Source organism: Gouania willdenowi, chromosome 9 (assembly GCF_900634775.1).
Source record: "Gouania willdenowi chromosome 9, fGouWil2.1, whole genome shotgun sequence".
Classification (NCBI taxonomy): Eukaryota; Metazoa; Chordata; class Actinopteri; order Blenniiformes; family Gobiesocidae; genus Gouania; species Gouania willdenowi.
This window is the reverse complement of record NC_041052.1, coordinates 25,669,261-25,691,498: the sequence shown is the minus strand read 5'-3', so window position 1 is coordinate 25,691,498 and position 22,238 is coordinate 25,669,261. Positions and strand designations below refer to the sequence as shown.

The window sequence follows — 22,238 nt, the reverse complement described above, 5'->3', positions numbered from 1 at the left end:
ATTTTATTAGCATCATGTCAGTATCAGTTTAACTCTTCGATGTTTTTTGTAAGTTTTGTTTCATTTCTTAACTATTTCTTTTACCTTAGTGGGAATTATGTACTGTATATCAAAGTTCAATTTGTATGAAATTAGCTAAATTAGCCTACTTTTACAAAATATATAAAATTCTGTATTGCTTTTTACAAAATAATTTGGACTTTCCGATTTTTATGTTCGTCTTTTGTAATCCCGTTAATCAGTCTCCAAGTTCATTGCATGCATTTGTTGTTCTAATGATTTACTACATAAAATTGCGGTAGATCTTTTTAGTTAAAGGTTTTTGAATAAATTCAGTGAGTGGGGAAAACAGGTCTGTGTTTAATAAAGGATTTCAATGAAAATCTTTTTATTTTTGTTATTTGAATATTTTCAACATTCAGCTGCTTCAAGCTGAGCTGTCTAATCTGCAAAGCAGTGGGAATCTTAGTTGTGTTTACTTCCAACAATCAAGGCCTGCTGCTTTTGATGAAATATTACTGACACACAAAGGTATGACAGCCAGGCATTCATCACATTTTAATACAGCATCCATTTCTTGTTTCTTTGAGTTTAAATGTCTATCCAACATCTGCTTCCGCCTTCCTTGTTGAGTTCGACATCTCCTAAGGCCTTTTTCAGCACAGCACACACAGTTTCCCTCTGTCTGTGTGAGGAGCAGGTAAATATGAAAAGATTTAAATTATGCCACGGCAGCACTGAGGCACGGTTGGAGGAACCCCAACACAGAGGTGGAGCAGCTGCTTATCACAGAGCTGCAGCAATGAGGGAAGGCTCAAAACCACTCACGGCAGCCGCTCATGGCAACTCCTTCCTGTCTCTGAGATACCACGAGCCTCGGTCACACTCTGAGTGTTGATATGTGGGGTAATCTTCTTTATCAGTCAATAAAGACTCATTAAATTTGCCACAACAAGCCTGCCAGCTATGACCACAAGACTTTGAACAAGTAACCTTTCCAGAGTCATAAATCAGCCTTAGTTCTTAAGTATGCTTAACAAAATTTGTGTTTGGTTTTTGGATGCTGATGGCCTCAATTTATCCCAGTTGCACTGGTCTATTTCCCCAGAAAAAAAGCTCAAATTCACTTATAAGTGCGTTCTTTTTATCTCTGCCCTCTAAGCCATGAGTTCCTCTGTTGACAATGTGAGTAATAATAAAAGGAAAACTTTTTTTATGATGCAACATGGGCCGCAAATACCTGCATTTCTCAGCAAACAACACTTTGCTTCACTGACATTAAACCTCTTCTGTACCATCAGAGGGCACTAAAAACCCACCCGAAGCACTTAAATAAATCCTTTGGAATCAGACATTACTGCAACTGCAGCTGGTCTGGTTTCAAAACAGAACAGTTAGTGTTGGATTGTAGCAAAGAAAGGATGTTAAAGTATAATGTAATCAGGCTTAAATTAGTGTTCTGTTCCCTTCCCTTGTATATTCTATAGTCATCATCTGCACTCATTGTGTCCAAGCTTGGCAAGTAGGATACTTCTGGTGTCACCGTGTGGAAAATCATTTGTGATTTGAGATAATGGAAGATTCATGGTGGCAGTCTTTGTTAGGACTTCAAGGATGAGCAAGCAATTTGCCACTAAAACACTTTTTAAAAAAACAACCCTGAGCAAGTCCTATAAATAAATCAAATTAACTGGCTATAGAAGACAAAAAAACGCAGGGCCCTACTTTGATGTCAGAGAACAAAAATATCAAAACTTAAGGCAGAGCCTGATTTGTGATTAAAAAATAAATTAAAAAAACCACCTGATGATGACTTAATGCAAACAAAGGCAGGGCAATTAAGACTATGAGTAAAATGCATTACATTTCCCTGAAAACAATATAAATATGATTAAACAAAACTATGTTTGTCTAATTTCTGGTTATTTTTAAACAGGGGGGGGAAGTAGCATGGCTGAAGAGGAATGGTGGCCTTGTGCTGTGTGGGATGGAGGACCCATTCAGCAGTGGGTAAACATGGACATCCCCACTATGGGACCCTGAGAGACCCCGGGGCCCTCAGAAGTGGCAGCCCACAGCTGCCCCTCAAGGAAAATAGGGAAATGCAGAGACAAATGAAGACTAAATTGAACTTTGCTGTTAAAATGACCACGTATGTATTTGGTTCCAGACCAGCTTTGAGATCAGCGTCAGTGTTAAGTACCTTAACACTGTACTTAACATGGAGTGTTAAGTACCTCCATGTTAAGAAGCAGGCTTTCTTTTTAAGTGAATTTGAAGGGTACGTGGGCTATAGATCAATCAGCATCCAGGCTTTCTATTTTGTAATGAAAATGTACATTTTATGCTTTCTCCTCTGAGCTTTAATGCTGGTGGTCTCCTGCCAACAGATACTGCTGAGATCCCCAGTAGTAGGAGCTGAAAAACCTTAAATATTAATGGTGATGAGGTTTGGGTTGTAGTTTGTGTGATAACAGCTTGTGAGAGGGTGTGAATGACCTGAGCCACAGCAGATCCAAAACACCCACAGCTGATAAACTGTTCTCTCAGATCTCTTTGAATGTTATATATTTAAGCTAGTTTCCTGAATCTCAATTGTTCCAGAAAAATGTGGCAATTTGAAATAAACGAGACACCATAAAAGAAAGGCATGTGTGTTTGTCAACCAGGTAAAATGTGCTACGTTCCTTGTGAGACGTACATTATTGTTTGCCCTTCAGAAGCCCTCTTAGCAGGTGAAGTGCCTGACAGGTCAAAGGATGGGTTAAGAGAGCAGCTGATTTACAATGTGGTACATTATAAATCACACCTATGAACGGACAGTAGGGAACCCATTTCACACAGCTGGTCTGATTACAAATTAGCAATGACCTGTGTTCACGACTCTTTTAGAAAATAGAGCCCAGATTGTCTTTTAAGTATTAATTGATTTTGGGCTGAGCAGAAAGTGAAATATCAATACAGTCAGTAGGTTCATCCGTCTTATTTGGTTGTTTACAGACAGAGGCTGGAGGTAGTGATTTGGGACAAATTCTCAGCTGCATCCTAAAATATTTGGATTATTTTTGCAAAGCTTGAGAGAAACGTGAAATGGAATCACTGAGCTTCAAGACGTCTTGAAATATTTTCTTTTTCTTTTTGAGGGAGGAGGATAAACTACCATAAAAGAAATAAATAACTGAATTATAAACAGTGATAGGATTCAAAGCCATCTCTTTTACAATAAAGTGTCACATTTCTGAGGAATATACAGTAGTTAACGTCTGAATTCAGCATCCCTGTTTCTTCCTGTGCTGTTGTACCAGTTTGATGTTGTTTTTAATCTCAGCCATAGTTCTCTGATCTCTCCTAAAGCAACTGCACTGAATGTGAATTTGCTCACTGAGGCAGAATAATCGGTTAACTAAAAGCCACCTTTTTTTCTCTTCTTCTTATGTTGCGTTGCAAACCAACGCATGGTTAATCCTACCAGCTGCACAGTGGACGTGACTTCCTGAGCGGATGAACAGTGACAGATGATGAGTTTAGTGCCCTGAGGATTGCGCACAAGACACTCGGTGATCTGCTAACCACCGTTTCGCATCGCAGACACGGATTCACCGTCAGATCAAAGGAACCGACTCACATTTGAACGTGGCGTGGAGATAATTACACAACTCACACCATCTCCAGGACGGACAGCTCCAGCACCGTTACGCACAACTTTTACGCGTAGCTCGGAGATCTACGGAAAGAAGCGGTCCATGCGCGGCGACCGGGACCGCAGTTACCTATAACTTTTACCCCCACAGGTGTGATGATGTTAGGCGTGGAAACAGCAGAGATGGGGGGAATGGGCTGCTGCTGAAACTAAAATCCGAGCACAGGGACACTGGGTAGCTGCTTGGAACCGCAGCGGTGCCAAAATGAGCTTTTACTGGCAGACCTGGAGGATCTTACATGTTGTCTTTGCAACGATTGCAGTATCTCTCACACAAGGTAAGTGACCTGGGAATAAGTAAATGTTGTAACATGTAAAATAACCGTGAGAGTTGGACTATAAAGACCGAAGCATGCCAAAGTAGAAATAATTCACTTCAAACCTCGTGGGAACGCAGCACGTATGCATGAACTGTTTATGCCCATTATTTAATTATACACAAATGTGTACTCCAGAACTTTCCATCTGGTGCTCGTTATGAACATCTCTCTGAAATCTAAATAATGAATAAACGTCCTCATTGTTCCACAACGATAAAGCCCTTTAGCGCACCTGAAATGAAGATATGATTTGTATTCATTCAAAAATAACATTTCATTTCAAATGAAAAGACATGGTTGCTTTTGAGATTTATTGTCCCTCTCTTGGGAAGCATTGTTTTCCATGGATGTCAGCAAGGACGTGTAGTCTATTTTTATGCATATGTATAGAGATGTAAATCATAATAATGATTAACTTTATATCCAAGTTAAGTTCAAACATTACAACGACTTTACTCTGGGATGAAGGTGAAACACACAAACTTATGAGATCCAACAAAAGAAATAGAAATATTAAGAGGACAGAACAAAGAGAAAGTAAGCAGACATCAGACAAATAAAGACATCAGGGGTATTTATTAAAATCATATTAATAAAAATAATTGCACTGTTATTTCAGGATGTAATGAGATAAATGGAATTAAACAATTTGACATAAAATAGACTTTTCAAGTGACTATAGGGTTTCATTAGATAATAACCTTGTCCTCCCTCTCAGTGTAGGGTTTAGCATTCCTTGGTGTTGTTCCCTGTCCCTCCTGATCTTCCCACGCCCAGCATTTCAGAACATTGCAAGCTATATGATCACTACTGCATCATCGTGTTGTACTATCTGTGTGACATAGTGGGAGAATGTGAGATTATGATGCTGTGACTAAGTTAAAGGGAGTGCTGTTGACTTTGTTAAGTGCTGAATTTGAGAAATTCTGACCTTAAAAGGATTGCACAAAGTAAACTGTGTCTACATGCCTAATAAACCATTAGAGTTCAAGTTGGTTCATCTATTTTTATTGGATGAAACCAAGTTTCATCCAATAAAAATACAAATGTTTAGATTAAGGTTTGCAAGAGGCCCTTTTGGCACATATGCTCCAAATTAAGGGTTCTGAAACTTTTGGGGGTCAAGACAAGAAAAGGTGAAAATATTTTCATGATGTTTGCAAGATTGTTCTGGATCAAACTCATCAGATTTTTAGCAGCATTTCGTCAATAGAAAACTATAAATAAATAAATAGCACCAGGATACAACAAGCATTCTTAAGCCCATATGTCACTGTGAGTACCTGGTAAGTGTCGATTAGAAAAGATTTTCATTCTATCCTGTAGTCCTCTAGTTGAACAGTTGCTATTAGCATCGATTTCTTGCAAAAATGTCTATTACAGCAAATCTGTAACCAGCGTGTAGCCCAAACATTGCTTTGCAAACCCTCATCATTACCACAAAAGAGACAAAAACATGGCTTTTAATTTCCAAGTCCCGTATGTCATCACAGAGGGTGATGCTACTGGGAAACATCTCACCTTGGAAATCTGCTTTGCACATATGGCAAAAGCCATTAGCGCACATCAGGATTCACATTGGTGGCAGGTTTAGTCACTCTTAATGGGAAAGATACAACGATTGATTACAGTCAATAACAAAGAAAAGCACAGATTAGTAGTTTGCTGACAAGCCAAAGAGAACATGTTTTAATGAAGCCACTATCAAACCTCAGCGTGAAGGCAGCTCATTGGAAAATCATTTTAATTAAAACTCATATTGATGGACTATTTTTATGAACAAAGTTTTGTGACCTTAAAAATATAAGTTTTGCAGTTGATTACATAAAAGGCAGAATACATTCCAGCTAAATATATTTTTACAGCCTCATTAAAACAAACTCCTACACTACTATTTCAAAAGTGGGTCCAAAATAAACTTAAAAATACTACATCCGACTGTCGTGCATGCATTTTAAAAAAGCTTGTGTTTAAGTTTCATGAACAGTCTTATTTTTATCTTTATTTGACTCATACAATCATTGAGGCCAGTGTCCTATTTAAAGACTGCTGTACTGTGTGAAAACACATCAACACATTTCAATCACCTTGTAAGGTAAAAAAAAAATCCACTGTGTTAAATTACATTAAATGCACACTGCACTTTGGGATGGAGCAGATCAGATTAGATTTGATAAGATTAACACTAAAATAAAGAGACATAAAGAGATTCTTATGTTTGAAAACACTTAACCCACATACACAGGAGATGCAATAGTGTTGAACATGTCTGGTCTGCAAGAGTAGCAGTCTAACAAGGTGGCTTTTAAAGTCTGTGGGGAAATCTGCATGGCAACACTGATGTTTTTTGACTCAGCCAAGAAGGAAAAGGAGTTCACATCAGACTGATTTGAGAGGTTGGAACAGCTGTTGCAGAAGATTTGCACTTATATGTTGATCTGTGTGTTGATGGACTCTTATCATTAACTAACTTTCTGCTCACATTGGCTTTTTTTCTTTCTTTTAAGTACCTCAAATGTTAGCCTGTGATAAAAGAGCAGCACGTGCAGAGTCTGAAAGTACAGATTTGAATAGATGGCACCGCAGGTGTGTTTCATTTCGTTGACCTCCTTTGGGTTGTATTAGATAAAAAGCATGCGAGACAACAGCGCGAGGCAGAAGATGACCCAGCAAACTGAACCACAGAGGAATGAGCTTGCCTGTGACGAACTTTGTAGCCACACTGGCAATGCACTTTCCCTCCTGGAGACACTGAGCCAGTTTATATTCACTCCAAGTGCAGCTGCTGCCAACTGTGGTATTAAACAGCACATCTGTCACTGTGGTAGCTGGTAGGCTAAGCCAGGACATCCCAAATACCAAGCCTCCAGCGTGAGGCAGCGTGTCGCCCACTCAGCCAACATAACCAGGGCTCCTGTCTGGGTGTACAGAGAGAGAAAGAGATGATGTCGTCACTGTTTGAGCGCTGCTGGGCTGCCATAACATGTACATGTGACATGTAGAGGATAGTAGTCACTGCTGTGTGAACTGTCAGACCATCCTGACACGCTCTTTGCTCAGGTGAATGAGTGCAGATAAACAGCAGAAAACACCCTGACAGACGAGATGCTTTTGACGGACAGTCCTGACAAGCCTGATGTATATAAATCACAATACATAATACATAATTCCAACCAGAGAATGTGATACTTCACATCATTTTACAAAAATGTGCTACCCAGGTGTATATTTTGGGGTTTTAGGGATTTTTACAAGTCGTTAACACGCTTTCTGTTTCATTTGGTGATAAATCTGGTTTTACTGTGGAATGTTGTGCTTAGTGCTGCTACATCCATTTTAATATAATCTCCAGAGTAAACATTGGCGTTTTTTTCACCAAGCTGGGCAATTAGCCACCAGATAAACAGTGCACACTCAGGTCAACCACTGTAATCTTCATAATTCTATCAAAAAGGATGTGAAAGAAGGACACATGATGGCCTGGTGAACCTGCAAACACTCATGCTTTTTCCAACAGATCAGAGAACATTAATGCTGCTGATTTGATTCTGCAGAAATAAAAGGTTTTCCTTTGCTCGTGTAAAAATGAGTGTGTCATGAATACACACTTTTTTATTTTATGATGTTTAATAATTTGTAACAATTTGTAGTTTTTGCAGTAAAACGTGCCATGGTCTCAGTTTGTCACCATATATAATGAGATACCGTGGTAGCACGGTGTGTGTTTGTCTGCAGAGGATCTGCCTAAGGACAATCTGAAAAGCCATTTTAATCCTCATTTTTGATGGCTGATTTTAACCTTGTGCCAGACATATTGAATCCCACCTTTTCTGTCCGTACAGTATTAGCAGATCATCAACTAGATATGTGAGTGATGAACTTTTACGGGAAAAAAAAATAAACTGCAGACTGGACTGCATTGTTACGCCACAAAAGAAAAACATGAAAAAAAAAAAAAGTGTAAAAAAGCAACCAAACTAAATAAAATGGAAATATTAGCTCCAATTTTTAGCTACAAGCAATTTTTAGCACAAGAGTTTGTTGGGTTGAAACTGTTTTCTGTGTGCACACGCTGTCAAACTAAACATCAGGTTGGTCAGCAGTGTTTCTTGGCATTTGAGTTGTAAAAATTGTGCCTCAGTACAGTGTTTTGCAGCGCAGCACATTTTTAACACAAATAAATGAAATTCCATGGCACACCATTATTTAAAGGTTGATGAATTAGATTTAAAAAGCAACTATTTACTTACCTAGAGCAAAACCTTAGCCTGTTTACATGAAGGCAAAGCTATCCTGAATGACTTGTTTGTTGGTTCACTTGTCAAAGACCCGCCCTTTGACACTGTAGTTCAGGGTGGCAAACCACATATATATACTGTATAGTTTATGAACCAAACCTACATCCCAGCTCCTGAACCACCATATTATTGGGTCTGAACATGGCGGCCGGTTTGGAATTGGGTTTGACAATATGTGATCACAGCCAGTGTTGTGCTAGTTACTGAAAAAAAGTAACTAGTTACCGTTACTAGTTACTTCATTAACAAAGTAACTCAGTTACTGTTTTGATTACTGACACCAAAAAGTAATGCGTTACTGGAAAAAGTTACATTTGAGTTACTTAGAATTAAAGAATGTATTATTTATTTTGGGTCATTTGTGTCCATACAGCTTCATATTAGTGATGTAATAATATAATAATCCACTGTTGATCAACTGCTATAAAACAACCATAAATAATATGAATATAAAGCACAAAACAGCTGCTCCAAAATTAAAACAGTAATCTAGCACAGTAATGTAAAGTAAGCTGTGCATATTCCAGGTGCACATTCTGCTGTTGAAAATGCTTATGAAAATAAATGTGGAAAAACTAATTCACAGCATTTTTCTCAGCTACACAATGCTAAACATATCATGTTAATGAGCTGCTGTTAGCAGTGACTCAGCCCAGATGATCAACAACACAAATCATTTGAGGTTTAAAAGTTTCAATTGGACATTTTCCAGCAGCATACCGGACTACCTCACAAAGCGCACTGGGGTGCCATGGCACAGTGGTCACAAAGCACTGCCTTAGACCTTCAAAGGATGTTTTATGGATTATTGTGAGGGCGCATGGCAAGCAGTGCAATAGATTCCCAGACTCTATTGTACTACAGTATTGAACTTGACTGGAGATATGACATAATGTACCAATGCTTCGATAATCTTTCAGCAAAGGGTGCTTGGGCTTTGAGGTTGGTCTTTGTTTAAGGCGAATGGCAGAAAACATTAAAGTGACTGTTTTGTGAGGGTGTTCATGTACTGAATGACTGTGGTTTTTAGAGATTAAGCATATAAACAACATCTACATTTAGACAGACTTACTCTACTTTTTTTAGTGTGAGCAAACCTCAATTGCGGTATGTAAAAAATGGCTTTGCATGCTGGATTAGACATACAGAAAATTTGCCCACTTAATATGTTATTGTTTTAAAATAAACCCAGTGAAATCTTCTATGTACTGTCCATATTTGTCCTTGTTAAGTAAATTATTGTCATCCTCCTAACTCTGTATAATCATAATATAGACACGAGAAGCAAAGTTTTATTAATGCCAACAATTTATATAAAAATACTGGCGATTTAGTAACATGAACAAAAGTGTATTGTGTGTGTGTGTCTGTGCGCATCCGTGCATGTGTACATGTGTGTTTGTTATCCCAGTATTGGTCTATGGTGCCCTGTACAGTGTTCATCCCTTATTGTGCCCTCGGCTTGCTGGGATCGGCTCTAGCAGAGCAAGATAAATTAAATACTATATTAATTAATTAAGGATTAGATCAGACTGTACAATAGAAACGATGCCTCCTGGGCTCTTTGCAGCACACAAAAATGAAGTCCGCCTGCCTGTGAAGAGACTAAGGATGGATCTTATTAAAGCTTAAATAATTAAAACAAATAGTTTGTGTTATGATTTGTCAGATTAGGACCCTAATAAGTTAGATCTAATCCTCATCTAATCACTTTTACTTTGCAGCAGTAATTTAAATATAGTCCTCATCGGCATGCACTTTGATGACCTTATTAGTGACTTTATCTTTTATGTCTGAACTTCTTTGAATCAGACCTGCACTATAATCTCAAAGGAGAAGAGGAGATATTTATTTCCCTATCTTCTTTATTTCTTAATAATGTTAGCAGAGGTTCCTAGAGGAACAAGCCAACGGTAATTTTTTGTCTTTACGTTGCAGATTTGAGCAGTAAAGAGGTGACTGACAGGAGGAGCTCCGTGCCTTTCCCTGTCTTCTTGCCGGTCAGCTATGAGGTGCAGGATGCTGACTACTTCTTTCTCAAGGAGGCAGGGCAGGACTTTATGAGGAACTCAAGCATGCAGAGCCACACGCAGCCCTTTGTTATTTTAAAAGCTAGCCGCCAGCCAGTTGTCAACGCCAGCTATGGCACCTTTTCCACAGAGAAGCTTGTGCCTGAAGACCTGGTTCAGTCCGTGCAGCTCTTTAACGCCCCGGATGTCTTTACCTTTAACTGGAAAATCCAGGCCTTCGTGCTGACACCCAAAGTTTTTTCATCCAAACCCAAAGTGCGTGTCCTCTTCTACGTGGCTGGCAGAGAGTGGAGCAGGCGGGAAGCAGCTGTGGATGAACTACCATGTGTGACAGTGTATGGTTTTTGGCAAACCCAGGAAGTAAGAGGATCCTGTGCCCTGGGAGGGGAGAGAGGAACCTGCATGGCTGAGCTGGATCCGGCTCCCAGCTGGTTCGCTCCGGGGTTAGAGGGCACAAGCAGGGAGAGACAAGATCCCTCCTCAGGGAACCCCGTGGAGCTGTACTACCAGGCTCAGCCCAAAGTCAAGGGGAAGTGTGACTCTGTGGATGGAAGTCGATGGGGGGGCTCACAGAAACAATACGTCCCAGTAACATCAATGCAGAGGATCAGCAGCGTGCGTCTCCTGCAGGTTCCTAAAGGGATGGCAACACTGTCTCGGCTCAAACTTGGCAATGCCATTGTCATACGAACATCCTCCAAACCACTGAAAAAAACTGACATCGCTACTTTCTACATACTCATGGCTAGTTCCGCTCAACTGACCAACTTCACTCTCAGGTAAATATCACTCTATGTTGCTTTTCTTGGATTATTATAATGACTTGCTCAGATCTAAGATTTTACTGACTTAAAAAGTATAATATAATCACTAAATGAGCTTAATATGATAAGTCAAAAAAAGAGTCAAATTAAGCCACCATACTTACTTTTAGAAAAAAAGGGAAAAAAATGCATTATGAAGAAAATTCGACAGCTTTTAATTTTCCAAATCAACTAAACAAACAAAAAACTGGAATATACTGGAAATACTGTTGCATTCTGGGAGGGATTTAGAAATGACCAGCAGAGGCATCAGAAACTTCAAAACTCATTAAGAACATGAGGTTATTCCCGTTTTCACTTTGAGGATTTTCCATTTAATCCTGCATGTTACAGGCACATCACAAGATTGGATGGAATTAATTTGATCTTTCTGATAATGTTTGCTTGCTTTGTCATAATTATTTTATTATTTCTGAACTATGGCAACAGCAGAACTATGTTAGGTTGAGTATCGTGAGCTCAGGATGTAGTGAATGGACAACGTTCATGTTATGTGTGAGGGCTGCCAACAAATATTTACAGCACGTTGCATTCAGCATGGCTGTTCCCCACTTTTTGCTTACAGAATTTGAATTGTTAGTTTATTAATGTAATTATGATTTGATCATGATTAATTATGTAAATATAGGTGTCCTAGCGCTCAATGAGAGCTGGAGATAGGCACCAGCAGACCGCCGCAACCCTGTAAAAAGGAGCAAGCGGGTCAGAAAATGGATGAATGGATGGATGGTGTTTCTGTTGGTTATTTTTTCTTCTTGGGTTACATAATTGGTTGTTTGCTTTCTCTAAGTTGCTCCTTTTCCATTGATTTGTTTTTGCTGCGTGTTAGCTAATTAAATCATTTAGTGTTAGTTGTATAGAATATCTCATTAAAATTTAAAAATCAATATAGTAAATGGGCATAATTCATAGAAAATGACAGAGATTATAGTGAAACTCAGTGTAATCTTATTGTGGGGGAAAAACTGCATTGTGGATACCCTGCGAAAGCATTTTGAAAACTCCAAAATATAAATCAGTATTCTCGTATTATAATGTAATGAACAGTAAGTTAGTTTAAAGTAAAATAACAGTATAAAAATATGAGAAATCAAGAAAATACAGCAAAGTACTGTAATTCAGTACATACTATTATTATAAATAATATAATGTACATTTTTCAGTAAATTACTAAGTTTCATGACAATTTCTTCCAGTGTAGATACACTTTGGACTTCAAGTGGGTTAACCTTTAGCATTTATATTTGCAAACAGAATATTGGCATTTTCCTTATTCCTTACTCCAATCTTCTGCTGTGAATAAATGAGCAAAAAAATATTCCTGGAAATTAGATTTCACCTGATGTATGAATGAATATAATGTGAAAAATAATGTGATCGAAAATTCACTTTGAAATGATTATGATGACTCACTATGTTAGAATGTAATGAGCTAGATTATCTGAGTGAGCACAGCCTGATGACATTAGAAGCAGTTTGAAAAGTGGCAGTCATCAAGGTTGACATGGATCAAATTTAATGAAATAAAGCCAGCAACTCATTATGTTGCTATTTTAAAGGATGGGCATGGGATCAGTGCTGTATTAGTGCACACCTGTAAAATGTATAAAAGATCACAGGGATTACTCACATAGCTCAATTTAATTTGAGACTCTGTTCTCATTTTCCTGTGCAGGAGGACCAAAACGGAACATTTGGAGAGCTGCGTAAAAAAAATAAAATGGTTATTTCACTAGAGGTCTCTTTGACATCCTCGGTAATTGAAGGCTAATTTTACTCTCAGATAGACTTGTATTTTGCTCCGAAACCAGTGCCCAGTCACTAATACACATTTTCTTTTTCTTTACCAAAATGGAAAATACAGCAGAACACAAATACATATTAATAATAGACCTCTGGAAGGCCTGTTGTGTTTTTATCTCAAATTGTCCATTTGATAGTAGCTTTTTTTAAAGTGATGTAACTTAAGGGAAAAGAAACCCATCACATGAGTACATTTTCAATGATCTCAAGTTAAATTTGTGTAAGGAATGTTTTTGGAGTCATTTATGTCAACTTTCAGCCCTTTAGCGCTAATAATTTTCCTCAATACTTGGGCAGTAAGCATTTGTACAGTATACCATGTTCTTGGCTCGTCATATTTACTCCAACGAAATAACGGACGGATGTTACTCTAAAACATCAATCCAGGGTTTTATCACTCAGTTGTGTGTCATCCACTTCCTTAGAAGTTATTGAATTCCCCCAGAGTTATAAGATGTTATAAGTCCTACTGCACATCGTTCCAGCTAGACGGGGAAAGAAAATTTAATGGCCCTTTTGCCCAGATCAGTTCTGACTCTTGTCAATTTGAAGACAAATGATCTTCATGTCTTTAATTTAGCTCTGTTTAGATATTTTTTTTGTATAATTTCTGGTTGAATGTTTTCCTTTTAACAATGTAAAGCACATTGAGTTACCCTGTGTGTGAATTTCACTGTACAAATAACTGATTGGCACACTTCCTTATGTAATCACTACATCATCGTTTTGTAAAACATGTCCACTTGCAAAAGTGTGCATTTTAATTTGCTTTTTTATTGCATTTGTAGCTTCTAAATCACCTCTAATTCCTACTAGGAAGGGCTGCATATAACAGTTTTTCTTTGTAATTTGGGTTGAGTGACTTTAAATGAAAAGCATACAACCTTCTATTGAGGACTTCCGTGGTCTTCTGTGGCTCCAGCCTTTTGTTATTATCCTCCAGGCTGAGATCAAACACAGGCACACTGCAGCAAAGTCACATTTGTTGAGTTTAACTGTCAAAACAGACAAGCAGAGATTTGTGCTCATCTGATTAAAACCCATTTTCTGCATTTATTATTCCACAAGCATCCACATCTTTTCTCCTCTTTACCAGAGTAATGGTCTGTCAAGAAGCATGTAATGCCTCTTCCTAGTTGTCCAGTTCATTTGGTTTGTCTTAGCATATTATTAATATGTATTTCATTGTTATTTTCCACCATACAATTATGTGCAGTGAAAATAGCTGTGTTTTTAAGCAGTTGATCACAATGCATGCTTTGTGGTCTATATCAGTGGTTCTCAACATGTAGGCTTGGACCCAGTGTGCCATTTTGGTTTTATTATTAATTATTATCATTATTACTCAGTATTTTCATAAATTAAAGCTGCACCATTTTTTTCATTAAAAAATTAATGTCGTATAAAAAGTCTGAAATCCATGAGATGCTACCTAAATCCTGTTGTTTCTTCCAGAGTTCCATGTTTAGAGGAAGATAAAGGTTTGCTCTTTTTTTTTCACTTACAATGTATCAGAACTATACCAGTGCATCCACTGAATTGAGAACTGACCTTGTGCCTGCATCACGAGGTTGCTGAATTTTCTGTTTTCTCTTTTCTTTTTGGTACACTAGCGAGGGAAAAAAAAAAAAAGGTTTTCATCCCATTTTTCACAGACTGAATGAGAAACATTACACTGCCTGCACATATTTCAAAAGGTTAAGCCATGCATTTGAATTATCCAGTGGGTTTTTTTGCTCTCTCTCTCTCTCCCTTTTATAAGCTGTGGCAGTGAAATCTTGATCCCTCACTTCAACTTGTCGCTTTTAATCATTGCTGCTTTAATTCACAAAAATTCCCATGAAACAACGTAAAATAAAAAAGTTAGGGAGAAGTAAAACTGCCTAATTTGTTTGTTTTTTTGTCCTTCCAAAGACCTTTCTCTCAATCCTAAACATGACCCTTTTCTTTTTCCCCTTGTTCTCTACTCACAGCTGTCACTTCTTTCTCAGTATGCAATCCCATTTAGAAACAATGTCATGCATCAACTTTTAAACTACTCCATACATCTAAGGGTGACCAAATAGGAGTCTGCACATGGTATACTTTCTCTACCTTCAAATCACATTGTCAGTGCTGCTCACTTATCGACAAATGAACTAGCGCTGTGCATCCTGTCCCCACCAGCTGTCTGTGTGCTTTATCACTCTCTGAATGTCCCATTAAGCTTTGCCTGACACCTCCTCATCAGCATGATGAACCTGTTATTGATGTTGTCAGCTTAAGTCAACCTAGTGATGTGTATGTTTTCATTGTCAATTGAGAAAAAGACAAGCCACACCTGTTCGTTTCAGTTAAATGATGCTACCGTTTTTACTATAAAGGTCATAGATGAAGCATTACGGCACCATGGTCACGACAAAGGCAATTAGAATTTCCCTTAGGAGCTGAGCGGCGTAAAATATGAGCCTCGATTTTACTTGTCTTCTGGGTAGTTATTAAAAGTCAGTGATGAGACAAAGCCATGTATCATTGTCTTCTAGTTTTGTTTCATTGTGACAATAAATTAACACTGAGCGTATGTACCAACAGGACACTGTCAGTGAGTCCAATCATTCATCTGTGTGACTAATTGGGATTGCACATCCGTTTTTAGTGCGCTGGCGCGTGCCATCTGGCAAAAGTATTGGCATGAGCGTTTCCCCAACAACCCCAAACTGCTCCATAAGTACAATAAGCATGTCACTGGTGATCAAACTGGCTAACTGGTGGATGTTTGCTTGCATAATTAACAACTGCATCTGTTTGTAATTACACTGGAGTTCAAGGGTTGAACGCACCTATGGAGCGTGGGATGGAAACACATTTTTACAAAGTAGCTCCAGTGGAGGAATGTATCAGTGCTTGTTGGGCTTGAGACTCAGAGGCGTAGAGAGTACTGATATATCCTACTCAAGTAGAAGTACTGTTACTTGATTAAAATTCTACTCAAGTACAAGTAAGTCATACATAAAATACTCATGTCCAAGTAAAAAGTAGCTCAATTAAATAGTACTGAAAGTTACAGTTACTTTCACCCCCCACGTTTATTTTTGGTTATAAATCTTGCTACCATTCCTTTGCAAACAGTAAACATCTCATGTATAAACTTAAAAAGGAAGAGACAAAATTTTGTACACTTAATTTATTTTCAACAAAGGCATCTGTTTAAAGTAAAAGGTTTATCAAAATGTAAAATTAAAAAAATAAATAAATCAATCAATTAAAGTACAAGTGTAGTATATAGTATAAAGTATAGCTAAAATTATGAACTCTAAACAGTGCCATGTAGGGTCACAACATAGTCGGTAGAAACCCAACCTGAACCCCAGAATGTGGCTTAAGAGTTGATCAAAAATGGCACGACTAAGAACATATGGATTATATTATTCTTTAATGTAACTTCATGAACTGCTGACCCAGACCATGTAATGGAAATAACCACAAAACACAATCATTTACTCAGTAACGGTTGGGTGTAGAAATGTAATTAATTACTTCTTTTTAAACATTCTTAAGTACAAGTACAATTACTGATTTAGAAATATACTCAAAAAAGTACAAAAAGCAACTTAATTACAGTGTCGTGAGCACATGTAATCCATGACTTTCATCTCTGCAGAGGATGCAGTTGATCTGTTCTGGAGTTAGATTGTAATCAGTGTTTGTTCACAGCCTTGGATTGCTTCTGTTTGCTATGGTAACCAGTAAATAAACAATTAAATCGTACTGCATGCCACAAATGATGCCAGGGAACTCGCAAATGAAAATCACGGGAAACCAAAGTAGAATGTGTGCGTGCACCTCTGGCTATCTGTGCACCTTCCTACACTGGACTGTTTGTGTTCGGGAATGAAGAGATTGTCAAAAGGTGAAGTAATAGTGCCACTCATGCAGCGCCAGGTCAGAAGTGAGATTGATGGCAGGTGCAGCACCTGGGAGTCACTTTTTCTTTTACACTGTCGGCTTCGGTCTCCACACCCATCCATCTACAGTGCCCCAGTGCCTCCTCAGGGTCTGCTAACTGAAAGCGTGGACACTGGTTTCTATTCCTAAATGCTCCCAATAAAAAAACGCTGCTTCCAGTCCCAGGGGATTTTTGTTTTTAATGTAACATGAACTCAGACAGTTAAAAAGAGCTTTAGATAAGTCTTCTTGTTACTGTTGCTTCTTATTAGTAAAACTCTGCCGGAGTCAGCTCAGTGCACAGCAGTTTTTCATAGGGCCATTACTAGATTAAGCCTGTTTTTTTAACCCCATCACGTTGAACATGCCAGTTTACAAGGTCAAAATCACAGTTTTCGAATTGATAAAAATGTTTGGTTGTTAGTTGTATAAAATGATGTCTATTACTATCTATCTATTTATGAAAACATCCTTAGTTCCATTTGCTGTTCTTCAGAACTGACCAAGTGGAACCAAACAAAGTGTTTCTCCTTTCTGTGTTTGACTGTGCAGCCCTGTGGACACACTAAAGGACATCAATGAAGTGATTTCTGTCTTTTCCCTGCAATCTTTGCTCATGTGCACTGCAGGTAGTTTCACTTGTGACACTAACAAGGAGACAGGACAGCCTCACAGCCTCCTGCACCACTCAGAATATGAGGTGTTTTGTTAACCCACAGCTCTCAATTTATATGTTTGGTGTAAATCCTGAGATAAGGTGTCTGTGTTTAAATTGACAGCGAGGCAATAGTTAAGAAAAAATATCCCATTTAGGCTTTTGATGACTGTGGGTTTTCGGCTGGCTGCAGTCCTGGCTAAAGCACTTGATGACTTCACACTTTAGCCCTTTGCTTCAAGGGTGAAAGCAGCTGAAAATAAAATAGACAATCTCCAGGGTCATAATGGCAAAAGATTAAACACTTTATAGAAAAAGACCCTTTATCGTGTTCTAAGTGTGACCTTTTGAATACGACTTTTTTCTCGCTCTTAAAACCTGCAGCGCAATTATCCTCAGAAGAACCACACCCAGTTACAGTGAAATGAAACAACTGAGCTCTACTGGATTGTGGTTTAACTCAGAACAAGAAGTAATTTTCTATTCATCTGTTCTTTCTATTACTTGTTTGATATTGTCAGAATTTAGTGCTCACAATTACTGTCTAAAAAAATCCAATATGAAACCACGGAAGGGAAAATGTGTCTTCTTCTTTCCTGTATGATCATGGAGAGTAAAACCAAAGCCAAAGCAGAAGAAGATTGCAATGCATCAATCACAGATTACACTTCCTCCTGGGAGCCATAATGCGCTCAAAACTGGTGTTTTCCCCAAAGATTCTGAGATAAAATGCACATTTGCATGCAAATGAATACTAAATACAACACAATGTTTATCTGACATACTTTTATTAACCTGGCTCTGTCCCAGCTGTAAACTCATATGGTCAATGCTATCAAAAATGTAAATGTTTAAATTTATATTTGATATTTTAGTCAACAGTGATCGTTACTTGAATTTATAGCTCTCCCATGCAGGAGAAAAGCAGTATACAAATTAAAATGGAATTAAAAAAAAGTATTTCTATATGTTTGCAGCAGATTGTGTTTGTCAGCATGCATCTCCAACTTTCTGCTATTCCTACAGGAGAATATCTGATTAACACATGACCGACTAGAAGCTGCTTATTCAGACAGAGTCCACTGGGGAAGTCACTAAAGCTGCAGAGTGAATACTTTACAAATTGGAATCCAGTCCGCTGTGTGTACAGGGTACTGGGTTAGAGTGGGAGGATCTATAATCGATGCATATGTTTTATAATAATTATTGTCTATCAAGTTATATAAATTACATGAAATACTGAAGGACTATTAATTTTCAAAGCACTATTGTTGAGCTACTGATTTAGTTTGTTGTATAAAATAAACTGTATATAATACATAATTTAGAAGTTACCTTTATGTTTTTTATTGTATTTTATATGGTACAGCCAGGATACTGCTACTTTGACACTTTACTATGCAATTCTAAATCTCCTCTGCTGTTTTAATAATTAGTGTATTTTTTTTTTTTTAATTGGTAATTCATCAGAGGTCACAGTGAGAAATGAAGAAATGCTGCAATATTAATGGATGTGAGAGAAGAACATCTAAACGTCAGAGTGATGACTTTGTCAGTGAAAGTAATACGTGTTTACTCATACTGGATTTAACTACGTGTCATCTTCATTTTAACGTGAACTTAAACTTAAAACATTTATCACTACTCACTGATCTGAGCCCATACCCTTTGAAATCAAGTTTGACAAAAAATAATTATTTTGGCTACAAGAAATAACCAGGTGAAACAAAGTGTACTGTTTATCATAGTCTACTTAAGTATCAAGGACATTTCTTTTAGGTTTTGACACAATCCATGCAACACCTTTTCTGTCCTAGTCGAAAGTCAATGAAAACATTTGACTTGTGTGCAAAGGAAATTATACAAGACTAAACTCTGTATCCCACAAATTGTTGGTGGATTCATTTTTAGCTTTTATTTATGTGTTTTCTTTTCAGTTGTTTTTGTAAATCTGTTTCCCCCTCCAAGTTGGACATGTTCACAACAATGGCTTCAATGGACTCAGCAACAGTTCAAAGCACGATTTGATGTCATCAATCTGGGACACGGCATATCTTGGAGGCGCTGATGACATTTGCAGCTGAGAGCCTGCCATGGCTTTCCGGTGAAGATGAAGACCAGGATATCTTCACATTCCTGGATTTGAATGTGACAGTAGCCTCAGCGTGGCCGTCCTCTTCATCACAAGATCCCTCTTTGTCTGTTATTTCATAGTCTGTGTTATATTTTGTGTCATCCTCAGCGATTGACACCTGGTCGTCTAATCCAGTGTTTCTCAAATGGGGGTACGTGTACCCCTAAGGGTACTTGATGGCACTACAGGGGGTACTTGAGAAAGAGAGAGAGAGACTGGAAATTTAACAAATAAAGTATCAGTCTTGTTTCACCCCAGGCATGAGATGCCTCGAAATGATCAAAATTATAGAAATAAATCTATTCAACAGGCACTAAATCAGTGTTTTTCAACCTTGGGGACCCAATGTAGGGTGGCCTGGAGTTTAAATGGGGTTGCCTAAAATTCCTGAAAAACTTAAATAAACTAAACTAAAATGTAGTTAAAAAAAAAAAAAAACTATCCTAGCTCAAACATGGTCAAAAATAAATTCTCGGAAAAAAAATGTCTTTGGGGTCACGGTTCAAAAAAGGTTGGGAACCGCTGCACTAAATACTTTTTCTTTCCACTTATTTAGAAAATGAGATTCTTCAAAATGTGTGTTATCACTCGTTCATTCCATCATTGTGCGCTATAGTTGTTTTTAAATAGTAAATAGTTTTCTAAGCAAAATATTGTAGTCAGACAAAAGGGGGTACTTGGATTCAGAAATAAGAGAAAGGGGGTGCTATTGCTCTCACTCATCCTCAATAAAAGTTACCTGGGCTTTTTTCCCTTCACCAGTGCGAGGACCAAATATGGAATCAAGAACCTGACTCAACAGCATAATGAACTGCTATTGTGAACTGCGAGAAAGGCCTCAAAAAAGCCATTAGCTACTTGAATAAAAGCCAGACAAAATGTGCAAATTAATGCAATTTATTTTGTGTGTTAATATCACCTTTGTGAACAAAGTCATGGAATCTTGTGTCAGTCTGACCAAATGTTGAATAATTTTCAGGAATTTTTTTTATAAACTATTGGCCAAATTTGGTACACAACACAAGGGTTAAAATCATTTAAACCTGAGAAATACAATTCAAACGCTCTAAATTCCACTCATTGTTCATATGAAATGTTTCACCAGAGTTGTGACCTTTTCCTTTCTGGTTTTTCAGAGCAACAGTAAAGAAAGGTGTGACCTTTCGAACGGCGACACCCAGTAATTCTCTGCTGTGGGACATTACTCTGGATATGGGTGGAGACGGCGCCATCGCAGTTATTTGTCAGAGGAAGGCTCCCATACCTGGAAAAAGGCAAGTTTGTTTGTCTTACCTTCAATTACCACTGAGGCTTATTTATGTGGCTCTATTTGTCACGACAGCTTTCTCCAATTGAACTCAGTTCCATTAACTCATTGAGTGCCGTTCCCGTCTATAGACGTGAATTGTGTTTTTTGGCTGGGGTTGCTAGGAGACAGTGTGACAAAGCTCTCCGGTGAATATCTAACTTGTACCATGATGTAGTGACCAACTGGTGATATGTAGGTGGCAGCAGCGCACCTTTGGATGAGAGATCCCCCGTGTTGGGCAGAGCTCAGAGGGTTTACGAGACACAAGAGTTTGAGACACAAGAGTGCACCTGGTCGAGTGCTCACAGAAGTGTACACTCAACCAGAGCATGTGTGGAACCTAAGCGGACAATTGAGAGTGTCGCGATGGTGAGATAAAACGATAAAAAAAACAGGGCAAGTGGTGAGACCCGGCATGTCCGGGAGAAGGAGGAAGTTGCGTGTGTGGAGAATGATGGGGGAGAGACTTGGAGGATGGCATAATACAGTAAGAAATCCATTCAACTCTGACATAGATAGCATAATAATAATAATGTTGCCATCAACAGCCCAGTCTCTGTGTTGTTTTTTGTAGTTTTATAGAAGGAAACCAATGTTGAGGTGTCCCTAAAGCAAAAAAAAAATAAAAAAATGCTTCAAAGTCACTAATAAGTTTTTTCAGAAAAAGCCATTTTTCTCAGCTTTTTGACACAAACTGGCGATTTGTATGAAACTTACCTCTATTCAACTGCTGATTATGGAAGAACAAAATAAGCTAAAATCTGTTTTTTTTCTCCTGATGAAAGTAGAGACTAGTCTTTCAGAATCTGGTTTCAGATATCAAATTGTTAAAGGAAAAAATATTCTGTGGGTCTTTAAATATTAGTCAAAATGCTCTAAAACGGCTGGCATTGAGGGGGTAGAAATTTTGAAAATGGCTGGCACTGAATGAGTTAAAAGTGAATTAAATTACCAACAAACATACAACATTCCTGCATTAGTGCAAATTTAGTGCAGTAACAACCAACATCACCTCTGTGGCAATACCTGCCTGTCATTGCCAGATCTCGGAAGCTAAGCAAAGCCAGGTCTGGTTAGTATTTGGATAGGAGACCACTGAGAATCCCAGGTGCCACAATGGGCTGAGAGTTGCTCTAGTGGTATCTGTCATTGTGTCCTTCGGTAAGCCATTTCACCAACAATGTCTCTAATAGAGCAGTTTTTACCTGGTAATAGAGAATATCACAGCAGGGCAACAGAAG

At 38.1% G+C, this 22,238-nt stretch overlaps 1 protein-coding gene across 1 annotated transcript in view; it reads left to right on the top strand.

Moving 5' to 3' along the window:
* The first annotated feature begins 1,950 nt into the window (after positions 1-1,950).
* The window catches only part of LOC114469500 (transmembrane protein 132D), a 41,300-nt gene continuing 21,012 nt past the window's right edge, over positions 1,951-22,238 (top strand). The window contains 4 exon segments of the mRNA XM_028457046.1: positions 1,951-2,010; positions 3,807-3,978; positions 10,257-11,127; positions 20,825-20,962. Of these exon segments, the coding sequence (XP_028312847.1) occupies positions 1,951-2,010; positions 3,807-3,978; positions 10,257-11,127; positions 20,825-20,962 (1,241 nt within the window).